The sequence below is a fragment of the Plodia interpunctella genome, chromosome 4 (genome assembly GCF_027563975.2).
Source record: "Plodia interpunctella isolate USDA-ARS_2022_Savannah chromosome 4, ilPloInte3.2, whole genome shotgun sequence".
NCBI lineage: Eukaryota > Metazoa > Arthropoda > Insecta > Lepidoptera > Pyralidae > Plodia > Plodia interpunctella.
In genome coordinates, this window is record NC_071297.1 from 4075340 (window position 1) to 4092645 (window position 17306).

Sequence of the window (17306 nt, forward strand, 5' to 3'; positions counted from 1 at the left end):
TAAAATATAGGTATGTTTAGTTTTTAATAATTTTTATTGTTTCTTTTTAAATATTTACATCTCAACATCGTAACTAGATTTTAATGAAAAGACAATCCTAATGTATTAATAAATCACAAATCATTCAAAACGTGCTCTCATTTTGATACTAAAGTGTCAATTTCTTACAAATCTTATAATATACATTTGTTTCATATAATGTTAACAATAAGAAAGATCACCACTGTTCAGAACAAATAGCTCTTCAATTTGACATCAAAGGAAAATGTATTATTTCCCTTATCTTTTTTACTTCGTATTAAAAAAAAACTAACTTCTTATTTAACTACGTAAAGAAAGCCAGTCCAAAAGCCAAAAGTAAGCATTATATAAGACTAAACTTGTAATGCGTATATTTTCCCACATAATTTTATATAATATCTAATAAAATGTATAGTATAATGTACATTTTCGAATGCCTATACTTATTTAGACATTTTATGCCACAACCAAAATACCTGAATATTAACGCCAGAACGACCTTCGCAGTCATTCTAGGAACATACAATATATCTTACATAGTTTATGAATAATTTTAAAACATATTTTATACTCATTGCTTCGCTCTTACATTTATTATCAAACCTCATGTAATTTTTATTAAAACGTTTTTCTTTATTATAGGTATACCTCATTGGGGTATGAATACAAATAGGACATCTATGTATATATAATATTTATACACTTATATATTGCTTTATAAAATACTTTATAGTAGTGTTACTTATGGCACCACATGCGTATATAGCTATAATTGTTATTTACATCGTATCTTAATATTTACACAATTTGCAGATCGCAAATTCTAATTAACTTAATAGAACCGGGCATGTCATGTAACGTATATATCCGGCCGATATCGTTTACAAACTATTGGAAGACGATGATTCTTGTCACACACCAAACGAGCTCCTCGTGAATGTCACCGTAGCTAATGTGCTTACAACTATTATACTTATCATTAACTGAACATAATTTAGGACTGACTTACATAATATTTACGCCACCCGTACTTAAACTATATAAAAGCATTAGGTACTTAGAAATGAAATCATATCACAATTTATTAACATGAACTTGAAATTTATACAAACTGGTCAATATTAAGTACAAAGTAACGGAACATGACTATTGCATATTTATTTCCAATGGTTGCAAATATAGGAACGACATTAATGAATTTTAATGACTAAATTCTACCTATAATATCTTATCCAATACAATCACATTTTTTTCTTTTTTTCCTAGTAATTACTCAAAGAAATCTTACATAGTTACTTCTAAATTAACATATTATGACTGGAAGTGACTATGATACGAAGTTCGAACTACATTTCAACACTATCACAAAATGTTACACCCTAACGTTGGTATTTTTGTCAAAAAAGGAACAAATAATTATTTGCCTAATCATAATATCGAAAAAAAGCAGATGCTCTCTGTCTACAGTATAATAATGACGTTTATACATATTGGTAGTTATATAAGAAGGAATATTTAACTATAGCTAGCTCTGTAAGTTTTACGTAAATATGTCAATATATGATAGTCGTATTTTTACAATGTAAAAGCGTAATTTATTGCCTTCCCCCGCTAACAATTTAATCTGAATCATAAGTATATATCTATAGCATAATGTTTATTAGCAAATATCGATTTATTTTTTGAAATATGCCTCCCAGAGTGTAGAATGCGATTCGAAACTTTATTTCATACATGTCAAATGTGTTTGCCCTAACAATATCGTTACGATTAGGAATCAGTCGACTGAGGATGATAACGTCCTGCTATCACACGCTCTAAAAATAATTATTATTATAAAATTACGAAATTAACAGAAAGATTTCAGTTCATTGGAAATCATTGTAAAAGCTCCTTTTACAAAAAACTTTGGTCCCTTGTATTCATAGATGTTTAGTATTACTTATGTATTAGTGTAAATTGAACTTATAAATCAGATTACTTCATTCAAGGCAACAAGGTTAAGGTCACTTAAGTGTAACTGAAATTTATTTCTTATATGATTAAGAGGTAGATTGTAAGTGCTAGAACTGCCGATATGTCCAAAGAAAGACTGGATTCTTTGATGATGTATGTAGGCTATCAATATGACTTAAATGCAGCCTTTAGTATAAACAATTGAAACAAGAAAAAAAAGAAGAGTTACAACTTCATGCCTGAGCAACAGTTGCTATCAATTTTATCTCAAGTTAGCTTCACCCTATATTAACTATACTAAGTAGGGCTTACTTATCCTTATTTGGGCTTATACTACGTATAACAAGTAGTAACTACTTTAGACACGTATATTTCAGTCTTGGTAGTTTTATCACGGATGCACGTTTACTAAACGTTCTAGTTTAAAGTATTTTCGTACTGCACCGTAATTAAAGCATTTTGTAGGAATAGTTCGGACACTGCACGCACGTTCGCTCAGAATTGTACGTCTCGGACGTCGGTGGGGGTGGCGGCGTTACTGTGCACTTTGTCCTGGGGAGGGGGGGTCCACCCCGCCGCCTCCATGCGCTGACCGTTTGGGTCGGAGAAGCCGCGCTCCTCGATCATGTTGTTGACCATCTGCTCGATCTGCTCGAGGCATGTTTGGAGACAGTCCTAAGGGATTATACAAATATTAATATTACATATCGCAATTAAAGTGATTTGGATTGTTGTATGGTACATTATATGCTAAGTGAGACACTGCATGAGTTATGATGGAATTGCCCAAAGAATAATAGTAAAACATCTGATACTTACCAAATCGATGCGCGTGAGTTCGTGAAGCCGCTGCAACTGGCCGTCCAAGCCGAGCCCGCGCAGCGCAGCGGCCACTGCGCACGCGGCGAGCGTGCTCGCGGACTGCAGCGTAAACGTGAAATCTGTAAAAAAACAACCGATAAGTTTGAGGGCTACTAGAATTTTCTAGATAACTTAAAACTAAGCAAGATAATGTTAAAAGAAATCATTTTTACCCATCATAAATATCTTTATTAACCATACCATTTAAGCCACATGAAGTCCTTGGTTCCCTATGATACCATGCAACTCATATTACGATATCATAGAACAAATTGGATCATAGACATTTTTCCATTAGGTTACTAGGATTACTGTTATCTAATTACAGCGTACTATCTCAGATTTTGTTAAATTCGACTTAAACTTATGACAATGTATATTTTGTAAGTGTAATTAAAAAATATCTACACTATTTATACAATATTGCTGAAGCTGAAGTTTACACCTCTTTGATTTTACTTTATTTATTATAATCTGACAAAGAAATGTTGCTTTCTCCCTCGTCCGGTTGCCGGGCCGTCCCTCTCGGAAAGTTGGCGAGCGTCAAAGGAGCCGGCAGCCGCCCTCGCGACCGCATTCCAGCCTGCGCAAGCGCAGAACGATTCACTCGAATATTTCTCACGGGCTTACTTTGGCGAACCCATTATACTTACGAGTACGTAGCCTGCCTATACACCAACACACCATGCACTAATTTGGACTTGGATTTCTCATTTATTCAAGAAAAACTTTTGTAATGTTTAATTGTGTGGACTGACGGCAGAGCACTGCTTTAATGAGAGGACATAAAAAACAAATGGATATGAGAACTAAAATGGTGAATCTACTACATACATAGTACATACATACTACACACATACCTATATTCCTTTTATACAGATTTGAGCGACCTATAGATCTATGAAACACCTTGGATGACATCAGAACGTTCTGAGAAACGTGAGAGGTATTGGATTTGAAATTAAATGGATAAAGAAGTAGTAAAACCGAAGAAGAGATGGAATTCGTTTGTCAGGATATAGCTAAAAGAAAGTAACAGAACGAAAACGGAATAGACTGACATACTGTGCCGAGACCCCACTTAAACCTAGTTGGATAAGGGTAGGCGGATACATTAGTAAAAAATATTGTGCAAGTGCAGTGAGATTATATTATAGTGTCACGAAATAAGCACCAAGATTTGTCATAAAATAAATTTAAGTTTATCTGCTTTTGAGTTGGATGTAATCGTTATAACTTGGACTTATAATGTTAATTGCTTATAATAAATTTATTCTATTTTTGTTAGAAATACTGGTAAGTAGCAGGAAAATAAATTGTTCAACCTTGGGTCCTGTAATGCTAAACCAGACCTAGTTAGGCATATAGGTAGCCTCGTATTTTTAATAGTTACTTATTGCAATGAATAAGTGTATGTCCTATGTTCCCACGCTTCTACAAGAAGAGACATTGCTCGAAACCGCAGCCGCAACCACTCGCCAGACATGAGGACGCACAAAACGAAAATACTTCAAGGGCCCTCCATTCATCATTAAGTAAGTCCCATTATACCAGCCAATGTATGGATATCGAACACGCTTTCAGCTCATTTAAAATATTTTTTTTAGTTCTCATGTCGGCATTCCCGAGATAAAGAGAAACGGACAGAGGAAACGAAAAAGGAACGAGACGAGAGCGGCCGCTCACTAGAAGCATTTGCATAATCTGATGTTAATCAAACAGCGCTGGCCTCGCTGGGCCTTGCTATCAAAAAGTTTCGAATTTCCACAAGTACCCTTCCATTTGGTGAGACAACGTTAGCCAATGTTGACATTGACAACTTGATATTGGCAACGGTCGACCTATTACCGTCATCCCATTTCCACCAATACGTCAATCAAATCCTTTGTCCGGTGCTGGTGGATGCCCACGGCATCGTTATTCTTAAACATTTAAAAGCAAAGTTATATATGACAAGTGCACACTAGTGATGTTTCTTGATGAAGAAATACAGCTATAGTCTACAGACAGACAACGGGTGGCACACACAAACACAGCGGATGCGATGCAAGGAACTTTATTTACTTATTAGTCATTAACGTGACCAGCTCTACGATAGTAGATCGACACAACGACAATAGGAAATAGTAGTTACCAAGGAATAGGTACATTTCTTTTAATTAGTCACTTATTGTGTGATAATGTTAATTATTTGAAAAAGAAATGTTGAAGATTAATTAACTAAGTAATCACACACGCTCTAGTTGGGGAATCAGATGTGTATCTGTAAAAGTACATGCAAGATTATTCTGAAAACGCATTGAGCAACTAAAGATAGAAAGGTGGCTTGGTAACTCGTAAAGTTTGGCTTCTTATCCCATGGTACAGAATATGACGATGCTTCTTGTATTCTTCTATTATCACAGTAGCTAATTGATAGTGTAATAGATTATACGACTATATATAATATATAATGTGCTGTAAATAAACAGCCATCAAAGGTGCATATAGCTATGACAGTGTAAAATCTTTTTTTTTTCTGAGCCAACATAATCATAAATCGCCATCGACACTAGGAGAAGGGAACCGCGTTATTAGGGCTTTGCGGCCGTCAGCGGTGACATAATCATCGCACTGCCCTTGAACATGGGCAAGTAGATGTGGTAACAGACGTGCGGCGCGGCGTGGCATATTCGCGAGGTGAACGTTCGCGCGAGGCCGCGCTAGTGCCCACCGGAACAAACACCCGCCCGGCCCCACGCTGCTGATCACTATTCGCTATCCGCCAACATAATACTTAGTTCACGTCTGGCATCTCCCGAACCGATCCTCAAACCGACGACGACTTGGCTCGATTCAACAGACTGCTCAACTCAACATTCTCTATTCAATTTTACTCCTCGACTGAAAGCATACCGGCGCGATAAAAACTTATTTTAAAAAACCATGCCATGTAATTTATCTCTCCATCGATGGAACTGTGCGAAACATGTCAGCTTTTAAACAACCCATTACAAATTTAATATCCCAGCGAGTTATGATTTTGTGCCATTCAAATAATGATACATAACACGGGCGCGCTCGATACCCGTCATGTTCCTCTTCTACGACACGGTCTGTGGCTCAAGGGGAACCGTCATATCGTAACCGACACGAATAGTAATGAACGATTGTGAACACGAATTAATTTATTTGTAACTGCTGCATTGATAGGGAAAAGGGGACGAGACATAAAGTTGTCTTGAAGAATAAGAAAATTTGTGACATGCAAATTTATAAAATCATAAAATTAAATTTAACTCTTTGGCTGACAAGTAAGAGATGATATCCTGAGTAACTGAAATAAAAGAGCTGGAGCGTGAACTTTTTGAACAAAAAAACAACTCGACAGCGGCGGTGAACAACAAAAACCGTTGCACAAAAACATATGATCCCATGAGGGTTGAGGGGGACCCGGGCGGGGAGGGGAGTCCCGAGGCGTGCTGGAATGCGCTCGGGCGAGCCGCGTGGGAGGCGCCGCCGCCGCCGCCGCAGGGACACACACAGTCCTCAGCTTCACTCTACCCTCACTGTAAACAAACCTATTCGCGTCTCGCACTCGCAGCCTCCTCACTTTTTTCTTTGGATACAATTTCGTAGAATTCCCTAGCACATAATGCTTCATTACATTCAGGCTATAATAGTCCCTTTTGTTTTTGAAATGGAATACTGGATACCATTCAATTCTGCAAATCGATAGCCGTTAGCAGCCGTCTCGTTGCTCAGTTAACTACCTACATTGAATCAACATTTTTAGAAATCAATAACATTTTAATAATACCTACCAGACATATATCGTGGTGCGTGTTAGACAACTAGTTTTTCAATAAGATTCATGTGAAACAGCAGAAGGTTCAGTGACATGCGACGAGGAAAGCGAGCTCGGCTTCGCATTGTCGTGAGGTGACGTGCTATCAAGATGCTAATTATCGTCTGCCTTGGCAAATAAAGCCTCACCAATTGTTCATTTCTACTCTTATACATTTTATAAAACATTTAAAATTAAGTTAAAAGTACGTGGCATAGATCAGCACAGGATGTAAGTATGTACTGCTGGAATATCACATATCCGTTTCTCTGTCCGTACGCGGATCCTTTTTAACACAAGAAAACAATCAAAATTACATTTTCGCTGACGTAATTGAGAATTAGACTTCATGTGACTCGTGAATAATTTTGTGGTGGTAAGTATTTACACAGAGGTGTATTTTTTTTTTTGACGTCATTAATAAGTAACTTACCGCTAGCTGCTAAAGAGATGAAGGTCTGCGCATGCCTCTGAACCATGTGAGTGTCGACGAGACCTCGCAGTGGCAGCCGAGACAGCAGAAGCGGCAAGAAGTCGTGCGCCGTCACTCCGGCCACGTCCCACTTCAACTTTGACAGCACCAGCAGCTCCCAATGCTGCAACAACACTTCTTTTGAAACATTTATCTCTTTTGGACACTCATATGACATATAAGCATATGCGGATAAAAAACTGCCCGTTACCATGGTGCAGCAGCCATTTATCATTGTCAATGTCAAAATATTCTGTATACATCTGCAGTCAAGCATGACAATATCACAGTAATATTCCTTATTATGAAATTGGCGTTTGTATGGGTCGTACTGTGAGTCCCATCCCCTACACGGACGGTGAAACTGTATTAGTATATTCATAAACTGACCAACTTACTATAATATGGAACTGTCAGGCTTTAAACGGTTGATTATATGAAAGTTGGAGAGAAGAGGTAAGAGGAAATTAGTCTCCGTGATAATAGAAACAATAGAATCTAGAAGCAAACAAACTGCTTCTTGTTGTGCGCAAGAATTTCAGTGAAAAGTAAAATATAGGTAGTTTGTAATTTCAACTGTCGAATGGAATTTTCATAGCATTAAGTTCAAAGCATTTAGGTATCTTATCGTTTTATTTTGTTAACTGTTACAAAGTTGACCTAGATTAAATTAATTAACATTTATGAGAAAATAGTAATACCAACTGATATCTCGACGGTTAATTTTATGAATAAAGTCGATTATTCAAAGCAAAACACTCATACTGAAGCGATGCATGTCCGTTGACAGATAATACTCCATGTTTACTTAACTCGATCGCCGGTGTCGGGCGCGGGCTCACTACTCTACTTATCTGTACCATTCAATTTTATATCTCAACCTCTAAATATTAAAGTTCATTATCGTATGACAAAGTAATGAATTTAGGGCCAGTTGGTTTCCAACATACAGCTTGTGAATGAATGAAGTATCATCACTGGGAGTCGAAATACAAGCATTTGTCAGTACGAGCAATAGCATTGTAGAGTCAACACATGCACTTCGATTCAAGATTTAAAAAATATCAAAAATAATTGTAAGTCGCTGAAGGTGGATAAATAGAATATAAAAAGACAGCAGAGGCAGTTAACGATGTGGCGGTATGCGGGTCGACCACGAAATGAAAAGATTCGGTCTTTCGTAGAAATGGCGGAGCGACCCGTTGAAAAGCTCTTCGAAAACAATGCGCTCATAAAGCATTCACCGCAGATGCCGCTGCACGCGATGGCAGACGGGTATATCTACACTTATCTGCTAGGTTGTTATTTATTGAACGTGTTCCTTGCTTATATGACATCATCCGCTGCATTATGGCTGTAATCAGCTGTGGGTAAAAGGCGAGACGTTGGGAACGCACGCGTGGGTATGTATTGAACCTGAGACGAACGGAATGCAGCTCGTAAAATTCCAGCCGGGTGTTCATTAGAAGAGGTCGGGTGGGCCGCGCGCAGCAGTTATCGGACCGCGAGTTACAGCCACAGCCAATAAAGCAAACTATGCAAACAGCCCTCGCTGACCGGGCCCCGATACACGTTTGCTGAATTCCTCGCTTCGTTCCCATGCTTTATCCAATTTCAACGAAAGGTGCGACTGCGTCGCTGTTAGAATCAAACAATAAGCTCGCTCGGTGTCGCGTGGCTGCGTTCCTGAGACAAAACAACTATGGAATATTCCAGAACAGCAAAGGCCAGACTAAATAAATGGTTGGATTTTCATTATTCTTGACTTGACTGCTCGAAACTCTTAAAGATCTCTTGGAATCGACGATGCGACGTAGTGCTATTATTTTGCTAGCAGATAAAAAATATTTTTTTCACGTTTGTAAATTAATCTTTTTGCAAGGTTCGTTACAATAATGTTCTTGCAACTATGATGGTTATCAATACGAAACGTAGTAAGTTACTGTGGAATACTTAAGTTAACACAACGGACAAAACGTGTAAGCATGTAAGGCATGCAAAGTATCGCAATGAGTTACGTAAGTCGTTATCATCATCAGCGAATTCCGGCAAAACGATGACGTCTCTATTGCATACAAAGTGCAGATCGACATTTTACAGTAATTCAACATGTTTTTCTTTGTTTAATGTGAATGTAAGGTTTTTATGTCGATGAACGTCGGGCAGGTAGCAGTAACGGACAATGGCCAGTCGAGAAGTTGCCGAGCCACGTTCCGCGGCGCGATCTGTTAACCACAAAATTTTCATTTTTTCTTCCCTCTCGCCGCCGCCCGCATAGTACGGCTAGTGGTCCAACTGGTACCACTTGGAATTTATTATCATCGTTGGTTCTCTCGACGCGAATCCTACCATTATTACAACGCTAATAGAACGTTTCATAACGTGATCTGAAAATACTAATTTAATAACCTTCACTTTAATGTTTCAGCATTAGCTCATTCGTTCGAGCATTAAATGTTTTTGTTTGTCAATGCTATATGCTATCTCATCCACTGGTTTGGGAATACAATAATTTAAAAGGGCAGAGGTTATTTTTATTTATTATACATGCTATCAGAAAGTAGGTGGCTCAAGATAAGCGGATAAATTGTACTTTAATTGATAATTGTAATAAAACTGAACCGATGGCTGTTTGGTCCCGAGCTGATTTAGGGTTTATAGATAAATGATGAAACAATCTATTTGCTCCAAGCAAGCACGCCATGCAAGATCCGGGGTAGTCCTGACGCTGCGCCGGAAACAAGCCTTGCGTGAGATCGGCAAACAGCGCCGTCGTGCTAATATGCTTATTCCTCATATTCTAAACAATAGTTTTCATTTCCTTTACGACTAAGCAAGCGTTTGCTTACATTCCGGCTCGAGAAACACTGAGCAATACAATGTATTAGCTAAGGTTTAATACTTATTTCAATTAAAATATTTGCACATGATTGGATAAATTATGTTGCAGTCTTAATGTTAACCTTTAAAACAATTTGCGGTCACATTTGAAACGACCGACACATAAAAGATATTGTTCTTTCAGGTGTTTGTCTTGAAGTCGCTACAGAGACGTAAAACTTACGTAAAGATGTATTTATAGCAATAACAATAGAAATCTAAGAATACTTGATTACTAGAACGCTTGAAAGTAATCAATGCGAGGTATAGAATCGATTTACCCGGAACTAGTCAACGCGTAGTATTTAACAACGTCTTTTATCGGTGACGACCGACAAAGATATAAACGGGAACGGTACCTCGCACGCGAGCAACTTGCACTGCTTTATGCAGTGCAATGTGCAATAGAATGGTATCATAATATCTGTTCCATTCTCGACACCACAACGGAAAATGAGTATTGCAATTCGAAGTGAAAAACCGGTGAAGTATGTGCACTCAAGCAGGCAGGTTCGAAACTTAATTGAGGGTATTTCCGGTTTTCATGTACATCATTAATACTTGTATTATGTACAATCACAGTGTACACTACTGTAGTAGGGGTTTTTTGCAACGCAGTTACACATCAGTGACTAACATTATTCATTTATGCACAGTTAAATCAATAAAAATACATAGTGTATGTATACGTATAATAGAGTATATTTCAGTAGGTACCCTATTTTTTTTTCTTTAATAGACTGAATAAATAATCTGTTCTTTTGTTGTCGCAATGATCATTACAATTAATGGAAACAGCCTTAAAAAGTGAGGATAATATATTTTAACGACAGTGAATACGCAATTCGGCCAGAACAGCCACTTATTAAACATGAGAGTAGATGCGATATTGAATTTTCTCTTTTGACAAACTGGCACCGCAGGTCGTAAACTTATGCTTCAATTATAATAAACGTTTACGTTGTGAGTGTGGATGTGAGAACGCGAAAGGTTTTATGGTCGGGCGGCGGGCGAGCGCGGGAACCCAGCATTAACCCGGCTCGTGGGATGCCATGCTCTTTTTGCTCGCCGCTGCGCCCGCGCCGCCGTCGCCCGCCTCACCGCCCGTCTCGACCAGACGGCATGCTCAATCAAACCAATCATTCACTCGTCTCCTACTCCTATAAGTGTTAACAATTGCAGTTTTACGAAAGTTTAAAGTCTAAACCATTAGTAATATAAATAAAAACCGAATGACTATCAATTACACACTTTTACTACTGCAAATAATAACATATACTTACCTCGGTTGTACATTCCAGCTATGTTGAAACGTTTTTATAGCAGAAACGTTAATAGAATTAAAGGAATATTAATTAAAATGCATATAAATTGGCGAATATAAGGAAAAAAACTAGTTAGAATATTTCAATCTTATAGCGGAAGTTGCAAGCGGTCGGTCGGTGCTGAATATTATCACAATAATTATCCCGGGACGCAGCTAGTGTGACGTACCTACCGTTAGCAGACACTATCCCGTAACACTTGGCGGGCATACATATTATCGAAAAGGCAGAAAAACACATTATCTCCCATAAAAACAAAGAAAAACCTCGTCTACGATATCTCGTAGACCCTCTACGAATGTGCTACGCCACTACGAAAATTCTTCAGAACTAGTTTGAGAGATTTTAAAGACAATTTTTTTTTCTTAGTGTGACAAATACATAATAGTGCTATGTACATTTTTTGTACTTGCTAAATTTGTCTAATGTATATGTTTATAATTTATTGTTTTGCCGTACCCACTTGAGTTTTTGTCGTGACCGTTAACTTTTTTTTGAAGTTAGTGAAATTGCCTTTTAACTGAGTTATATTAACTTGACACTGTTAATATATTCAGCTTGTGAATGTGAGGGCACATGTATTCAACATACCGTCATAAGTCAGCGTAGACATGGCGCAGCGTGGCACATGGGCTACATTTTACATATCGCGTAGCATTTATGCTCGCTATATCCATTTACAATCTCGAATCAAATAGAATAGCCGAACAGAATGTGCGATATCATTATTGGATAAGAAGGAGCGGTTGAAGGCGGCGGCGTGAGAAAAAATGAGCGGCGGCGTTTCGACTGTAATTGGTCTGATTAAAACGCGTTTTCTGATTAAAATTCGTTCAGGCTTCCGAGAAGCCCCGCTCGTTAGGGGACACTGTCCACCGGCAGGCCTCCACTGGCCTACCGCATTCCTCTCTGTCCGACGCACCTCCTTTATACACAAATTTCGTATAACTCAATAATTGAACTTCCCGGACAGATCCTGCAATTATACCGATCATATCGAAAACTAATAAATCATCGAGTATCGAACGAAACGTATATGAGCATGATAAAAAATATTTCCTAACCGATGCCGTTACAAGTGTATAAGAATGCATTTTAGGTAAAAACAGGTCGCGTATTAGGTATGCGGCTTGAAGATGTAGCATGCACTTATTATCTACGGGACGAAGCCGGTGCAGGGGCCCCGGCGGGTGGCCGCGCCCGAAATGCAGCGACTACATTACGTATACGAAGTACGAATGCAAATATTGAAAAATATTTTTCCGACGAGACTTTCGAGTGGCACTCGAATTGAATGGAGCGTTGTAAGGTAGTATTTCAATAAAAAAAGGACATTGATGTGAAATCTATTGATCTATACACAATCGAAGAAAATAAAATTGTACTGATTAAAAGTCTACATAAATTCGTAGACAACTTGCAGAGTTGCGGAATTTGTCTAAAGCACTTATCTTAAACTCATAACAGACGAAATGTGTCATATAAATAACTTATTTTATGGACAAGCTTAATGAACCGTCGTAAATCTGAAATTCCAATATCGCACGGATGTTCAGCGGCGAATGATCTAGAAATCAGGCGAGAGAACGATAGGAAAGCGCTAATATGCTTCGTAAAATCATTGTCCGTGTGCACAATGCAAAAAGCAGTTGCAAGAAATTGCATGATTAAGAAATCAGCTGTTTCTTGACGAAGAAAGTTCATTAAATCGTGTTGTATCGAATACACCCACCGGAGCGTGTGCATGGCGTGCAGCTACCGCCATATCATCTCTAAAATAATTCATTGTTCTACTGAGTATTCAATCAACCTATATTATAAAAATTCACGATTGGCTAATTGCAAAAGTATTGTATTAATAAATTATTAAAACGTTAACCGTTTTATTATCCCTCCCTTTGCTTAGTTTGAGCGTAGAGTTTAGTCATGCAGACAAGAATTATCTTATCCTGGTTTAGGTTCATCCGTCAATGTCCATGGACTAGACTTTACTAAACATGGAAAGTCCAACCCAATATAAAATATAGAGAAATGTATACAATATAGTTACTCACACAAAGATCTGCTAGTGTGATGCTGTTCGCCGTGTAGAAGATGAGAAGGTCTGCCCGAAGGCATCTAGAGCCGGGTTCTCGTAACTTGGAAGCCAGCAGCAAGCAGGTGGTGCCCAGCAGCTGGACCTGACTTTTGCCCACTCTACACACGCTGAGAAATCGGTCCAAGTAGGAAACAGCCAGAGGGAAAACCTCCTCTTGACAATTTTGGTCTTCGCAAACCTGTAACAGAACAAGAATTTTAATGTTCGAACTTTGAAAATCATACATTTTCGAAAGAAACTGCTAGTTTGCATTCGGCACCGCCGCACCCAGGCGAGCTAAGTTTATCGTCCGGAATTCCCGATAACCTATATATAAAATTATTGCGATAAACACAACACATTGCTTTCCTGCAGTTGCTTTTCTTATCAGACGGAATGGTTGGTAAACTTACGCTCGTAAGTACTCTGACGTTTCTAACTAGGCTGCCTCGCTACTTACACAGGTTATGAGCTACTTTTGTATGCATTTATTACTAGTGCATTTACTGGTTAATAGGTCGCATGTATCTCTGTAAGAACGGCATAATGCCTATTGAAAATGTTCTGTCTAATGATGGGTGGGGGATGGGATGGAACGGGTAATTTACATGAAAAAGCATTTCACCTGTCGTAGACTGGACAACAGAAAACTTTGAAAAAGCGAAAGTTAACATGACACTGAGGTAATGAAGTGGAGTGTCATGATGTCATATGAGTACAGTCATCGTGTCGGTTGTTCCGCACAATCCGCGCATAGTTTCGCACGGTGCGCATCGCCCGGCCATCCTACAAATTAGTGATATACCTACCTACCTTATCTATAGACCAGTGCTAAACTATAAAACTGCATTATATCAAACTGAAACCTAGTAGGTATAATACTCTGCACATCATGGCCCGCGGCTAATGTAGTCACCTTATGTAATAGGTGCCAATAAAATGGGACTGGCTACGCTCTATAGAGCTAACTTATAAATAAAATATTAGTCACGGTTGTATTCTCATATGTTCGTACCGCGAAAAGCATGTACTACCTAGGTAGGTACCTATTTCTTATAGAGCTCATAAGTCTCACGCTCTGAAGCTCGCTGTCAGCTGATTAACGGATGTAAGCCACGATTCTCATGTAACAATGGAACTGAGCTGGATTTGATACGAAATGAGAATTATATGTTTGACTTCCTACTTGTTTCCTGTCTGTATAAAAGAGTTCCTAGGTAGGTAGCCTACAAGAAATCTTTTACAATGTGAAAATCGCTGTTTTATACTTGTACCTAAAAAATTACAAGCCATTGATTCCCCGAAGCAGCAACCTAATGTCGTTTATCAAATAAACATGAGTCGTGTTGTGAATAACGGAAATCCGCTTTTAATGTTTGGTTTTAAAAGGACAGGCTTTATTCAAATAGGTACCTAATTCGGATATCTTTATTTAGTTTAAATACCTACCTAGGTAGGCACTCGCACTACAGAAAACTGCATTTTTAATTTATTGTACCTATAATTGCGCGCGTTTGACCTCAATCTAAATTCTGATGAAAAGAAAGGATTAGGTGGCGGTAGACGAGAAGGATAAAGAAATTAGGTATCAGCGACACGAAGAGCGAATTACAAATCTTGCACAGATAATTTGGGCTAATTAGGTACCTATAGATATTCAATACCTATCATTTCTTATCATATCAAAATAATTGTTACCTACTCCTTAGATCTTTTCCTATAATTGTAGCAAAGACTTGATTCGTTTAACGATTTGATAGGTATAGGTACCTACCTATGTAGATATTAAAATTCTATCTCTGAAACAGAAGTTAATAAACGTACCTATAACATGTCATTGACCTTACAGGCACTGAGTGAGGATCGTTTCGGTCTGGTGATGCTGAAATGTGGTATGCGACTGGTTTAGGAGGGAGGTGAGCCTACGAGCGAAGCAGCGACGAACGAGCATGCGCCGCGCCGGCGCAGCCACCTACCTACTGCGGGACTGTGGGTGACGTCAGCGCGCGTCGCCGTCGCGCATTTTGTGCCGGCCCACGTGGCCCCCGACCATCTCACAGCTGATTTATCTACGTTTGCACTTATCATCTACTCTAAACCTAATTAGTCATGCTAGATAGTTGCGAAGCTCACAATCACTATATATTTCTTTTTTATTACCTAGGTATCTACGTAACCGAAACCATATGCGTAACCTACACTGTAGAAATATAATTATTATAACTTTTCATTATGAAGATTAATAAATTATAATAAAATCTTGATAGGTAGGTATATTTCAAGTCAAATACACCTACGATAAAACTAGCAAAGATAAAAATGCGCGTCCGGTGGGCGCCGTCAGCTGTGTATGTCAAAATCAGCTGATTATTCAAATAGAACGAGCGAGTCACATCGGTCGGCGACCCGCCGCCCGCGCCCCTCACGGGCTCTTGCCTGTTCGAACAGCTTAGTAATCTTACTGGAACTTTTGAATTACTATCTACATTTAGAGATAATTCAAAGATTTTGCAATTACCATTTGAATGAAATTACACAATACTGTGTATATACGTATAAATACACATAAATCAAATAAGATTCCTGTAGGTTAGAATTATATTGTAATCAGCTGATCATGTAAACAATACCGATATAAATGGCCAGACTCCAAAAGAAACTTACCTAGATATATCGAGGAAACACTGCTGAAACACGTATACAACACTGTGCACAATATTTAGCTTTTGGGTTTTGAGGAGCTGGCCATGAGGGTCAGGAATGGATCATCACGAACGGCTTCCTAGAGCACGCAGTGGCTAGGGCATACAAGGGCCACTGGTGCTCCCTGGAGCAAGGTGAGTACCTACACGTGGCCGGAAAACGCGACAAAATGGCGAACGTTCGGGTCGCGCGGGTGGAGCGGCGGATGGGTGCGGCGCGGCGCGGGTGCGCTCACCTCTAGCATCCACTCGGTGACCAGGCGACGCATGTGCGGCGTGATCTCGTGCTGCACGGTGTCGAAGTAGTTAGCGGTGACGGCATAGCGCTCCTCGGTACGCAGCAGGTTGTCCAACACGCGCCGGCGCAACAACACGGGGTCCCGCGCGGCGGCAGTCGCCGGAGCAGCCGCCGACGAGCCTTCACTGCTGCTACTGCTTACACGCTCCGCACAAAGGAGCTCCATCTCACACCGCACTGCGGCTTATTGACGGTTCGCTTCGCGGTGTCTACAGTTTAAGTGCGGGGTTACAGCTGATCGTGCGTGTGCGGGCGGTGTGTGGTATGAGGCTACGATTAGATGCGACAGCGGCGAATGCCCGAGTCGCAGTGAGCCGATGACGGGCAGTGTGCGCCGGCCGGCGAACATATGATCGGCGGGTGGCGGGAGGCGCGCGGGGAGGCGGGGCCGTTGAGGCCCGCACGCAGGTTTCTCCCGATTCGATGTTCAAATAATAATACATAACACTTACTCGCTCACGCTTCACTATTTCCTTCCCTTTCTACTTTGGTACATACAATATACAACCTTATTGAATTTACTCATACCCAAAAGATAAGTTATGTGTGTGGTAATGGTACATTTAATAACTTAGGTAGGCTGACTGATCCCATTTTATAAAACAAATGAGCCAGTACCAGCATTAGATTCGCTGCTCCGCTGCTCCTTGGCATAAGGAGAATTCAGCGAATAGGAGAATCTAAGTGATGAGTATCGATTAGAACGGTTAGAAGTCCGGGACGGAAAATGTAATTGAAACCCTTTTAGAGAAATCTCGTGTGGTGATTTTACTTTCCATCTAGTTTATTTCAAAACTTTATTTTTCAAATAAAACATGGTATAAAAAGCGGTTTTGATCTAGTAGTGGACATATGAAATTTAGTAAACGGGTAGAATATAACCTAGTA

The 17306-nt window shown here is 39.3% G+C and overlaps 1 protein-coding gene across 1 annotated transcript; it reads right to left on the reverse strand.

Moving 5' to 3' along the window:
• Positions 1 to 15: 15 nt before the first annotated feature.
• CycD (Cyclin D) lies at positions 16 to 16749 on the reverse strand. Its single transcript, XM_053744181.1, has 5 exons — positions 16357 to 16749; positions 13396 to 13617; positions 7098 to 7260; positions 2797 to 2918; positions 16 to 2652 (listed from the first exon to the last, which is right to left on the reverse strand). The coding sequence occupies exons 1-5, from the start codon at positions 16582 to 16584 to the stop codon at positions 2473 to 2475; spliced, it is 915 nt and encodes a 304-aa protein (XP_053600156.1). The 5' UTR covers positions 16585 to 16749; the 3' UTR covers positions 16 to 2472.
• Positions 16750 to 17306: the final 557 nt, after the last annotated feature.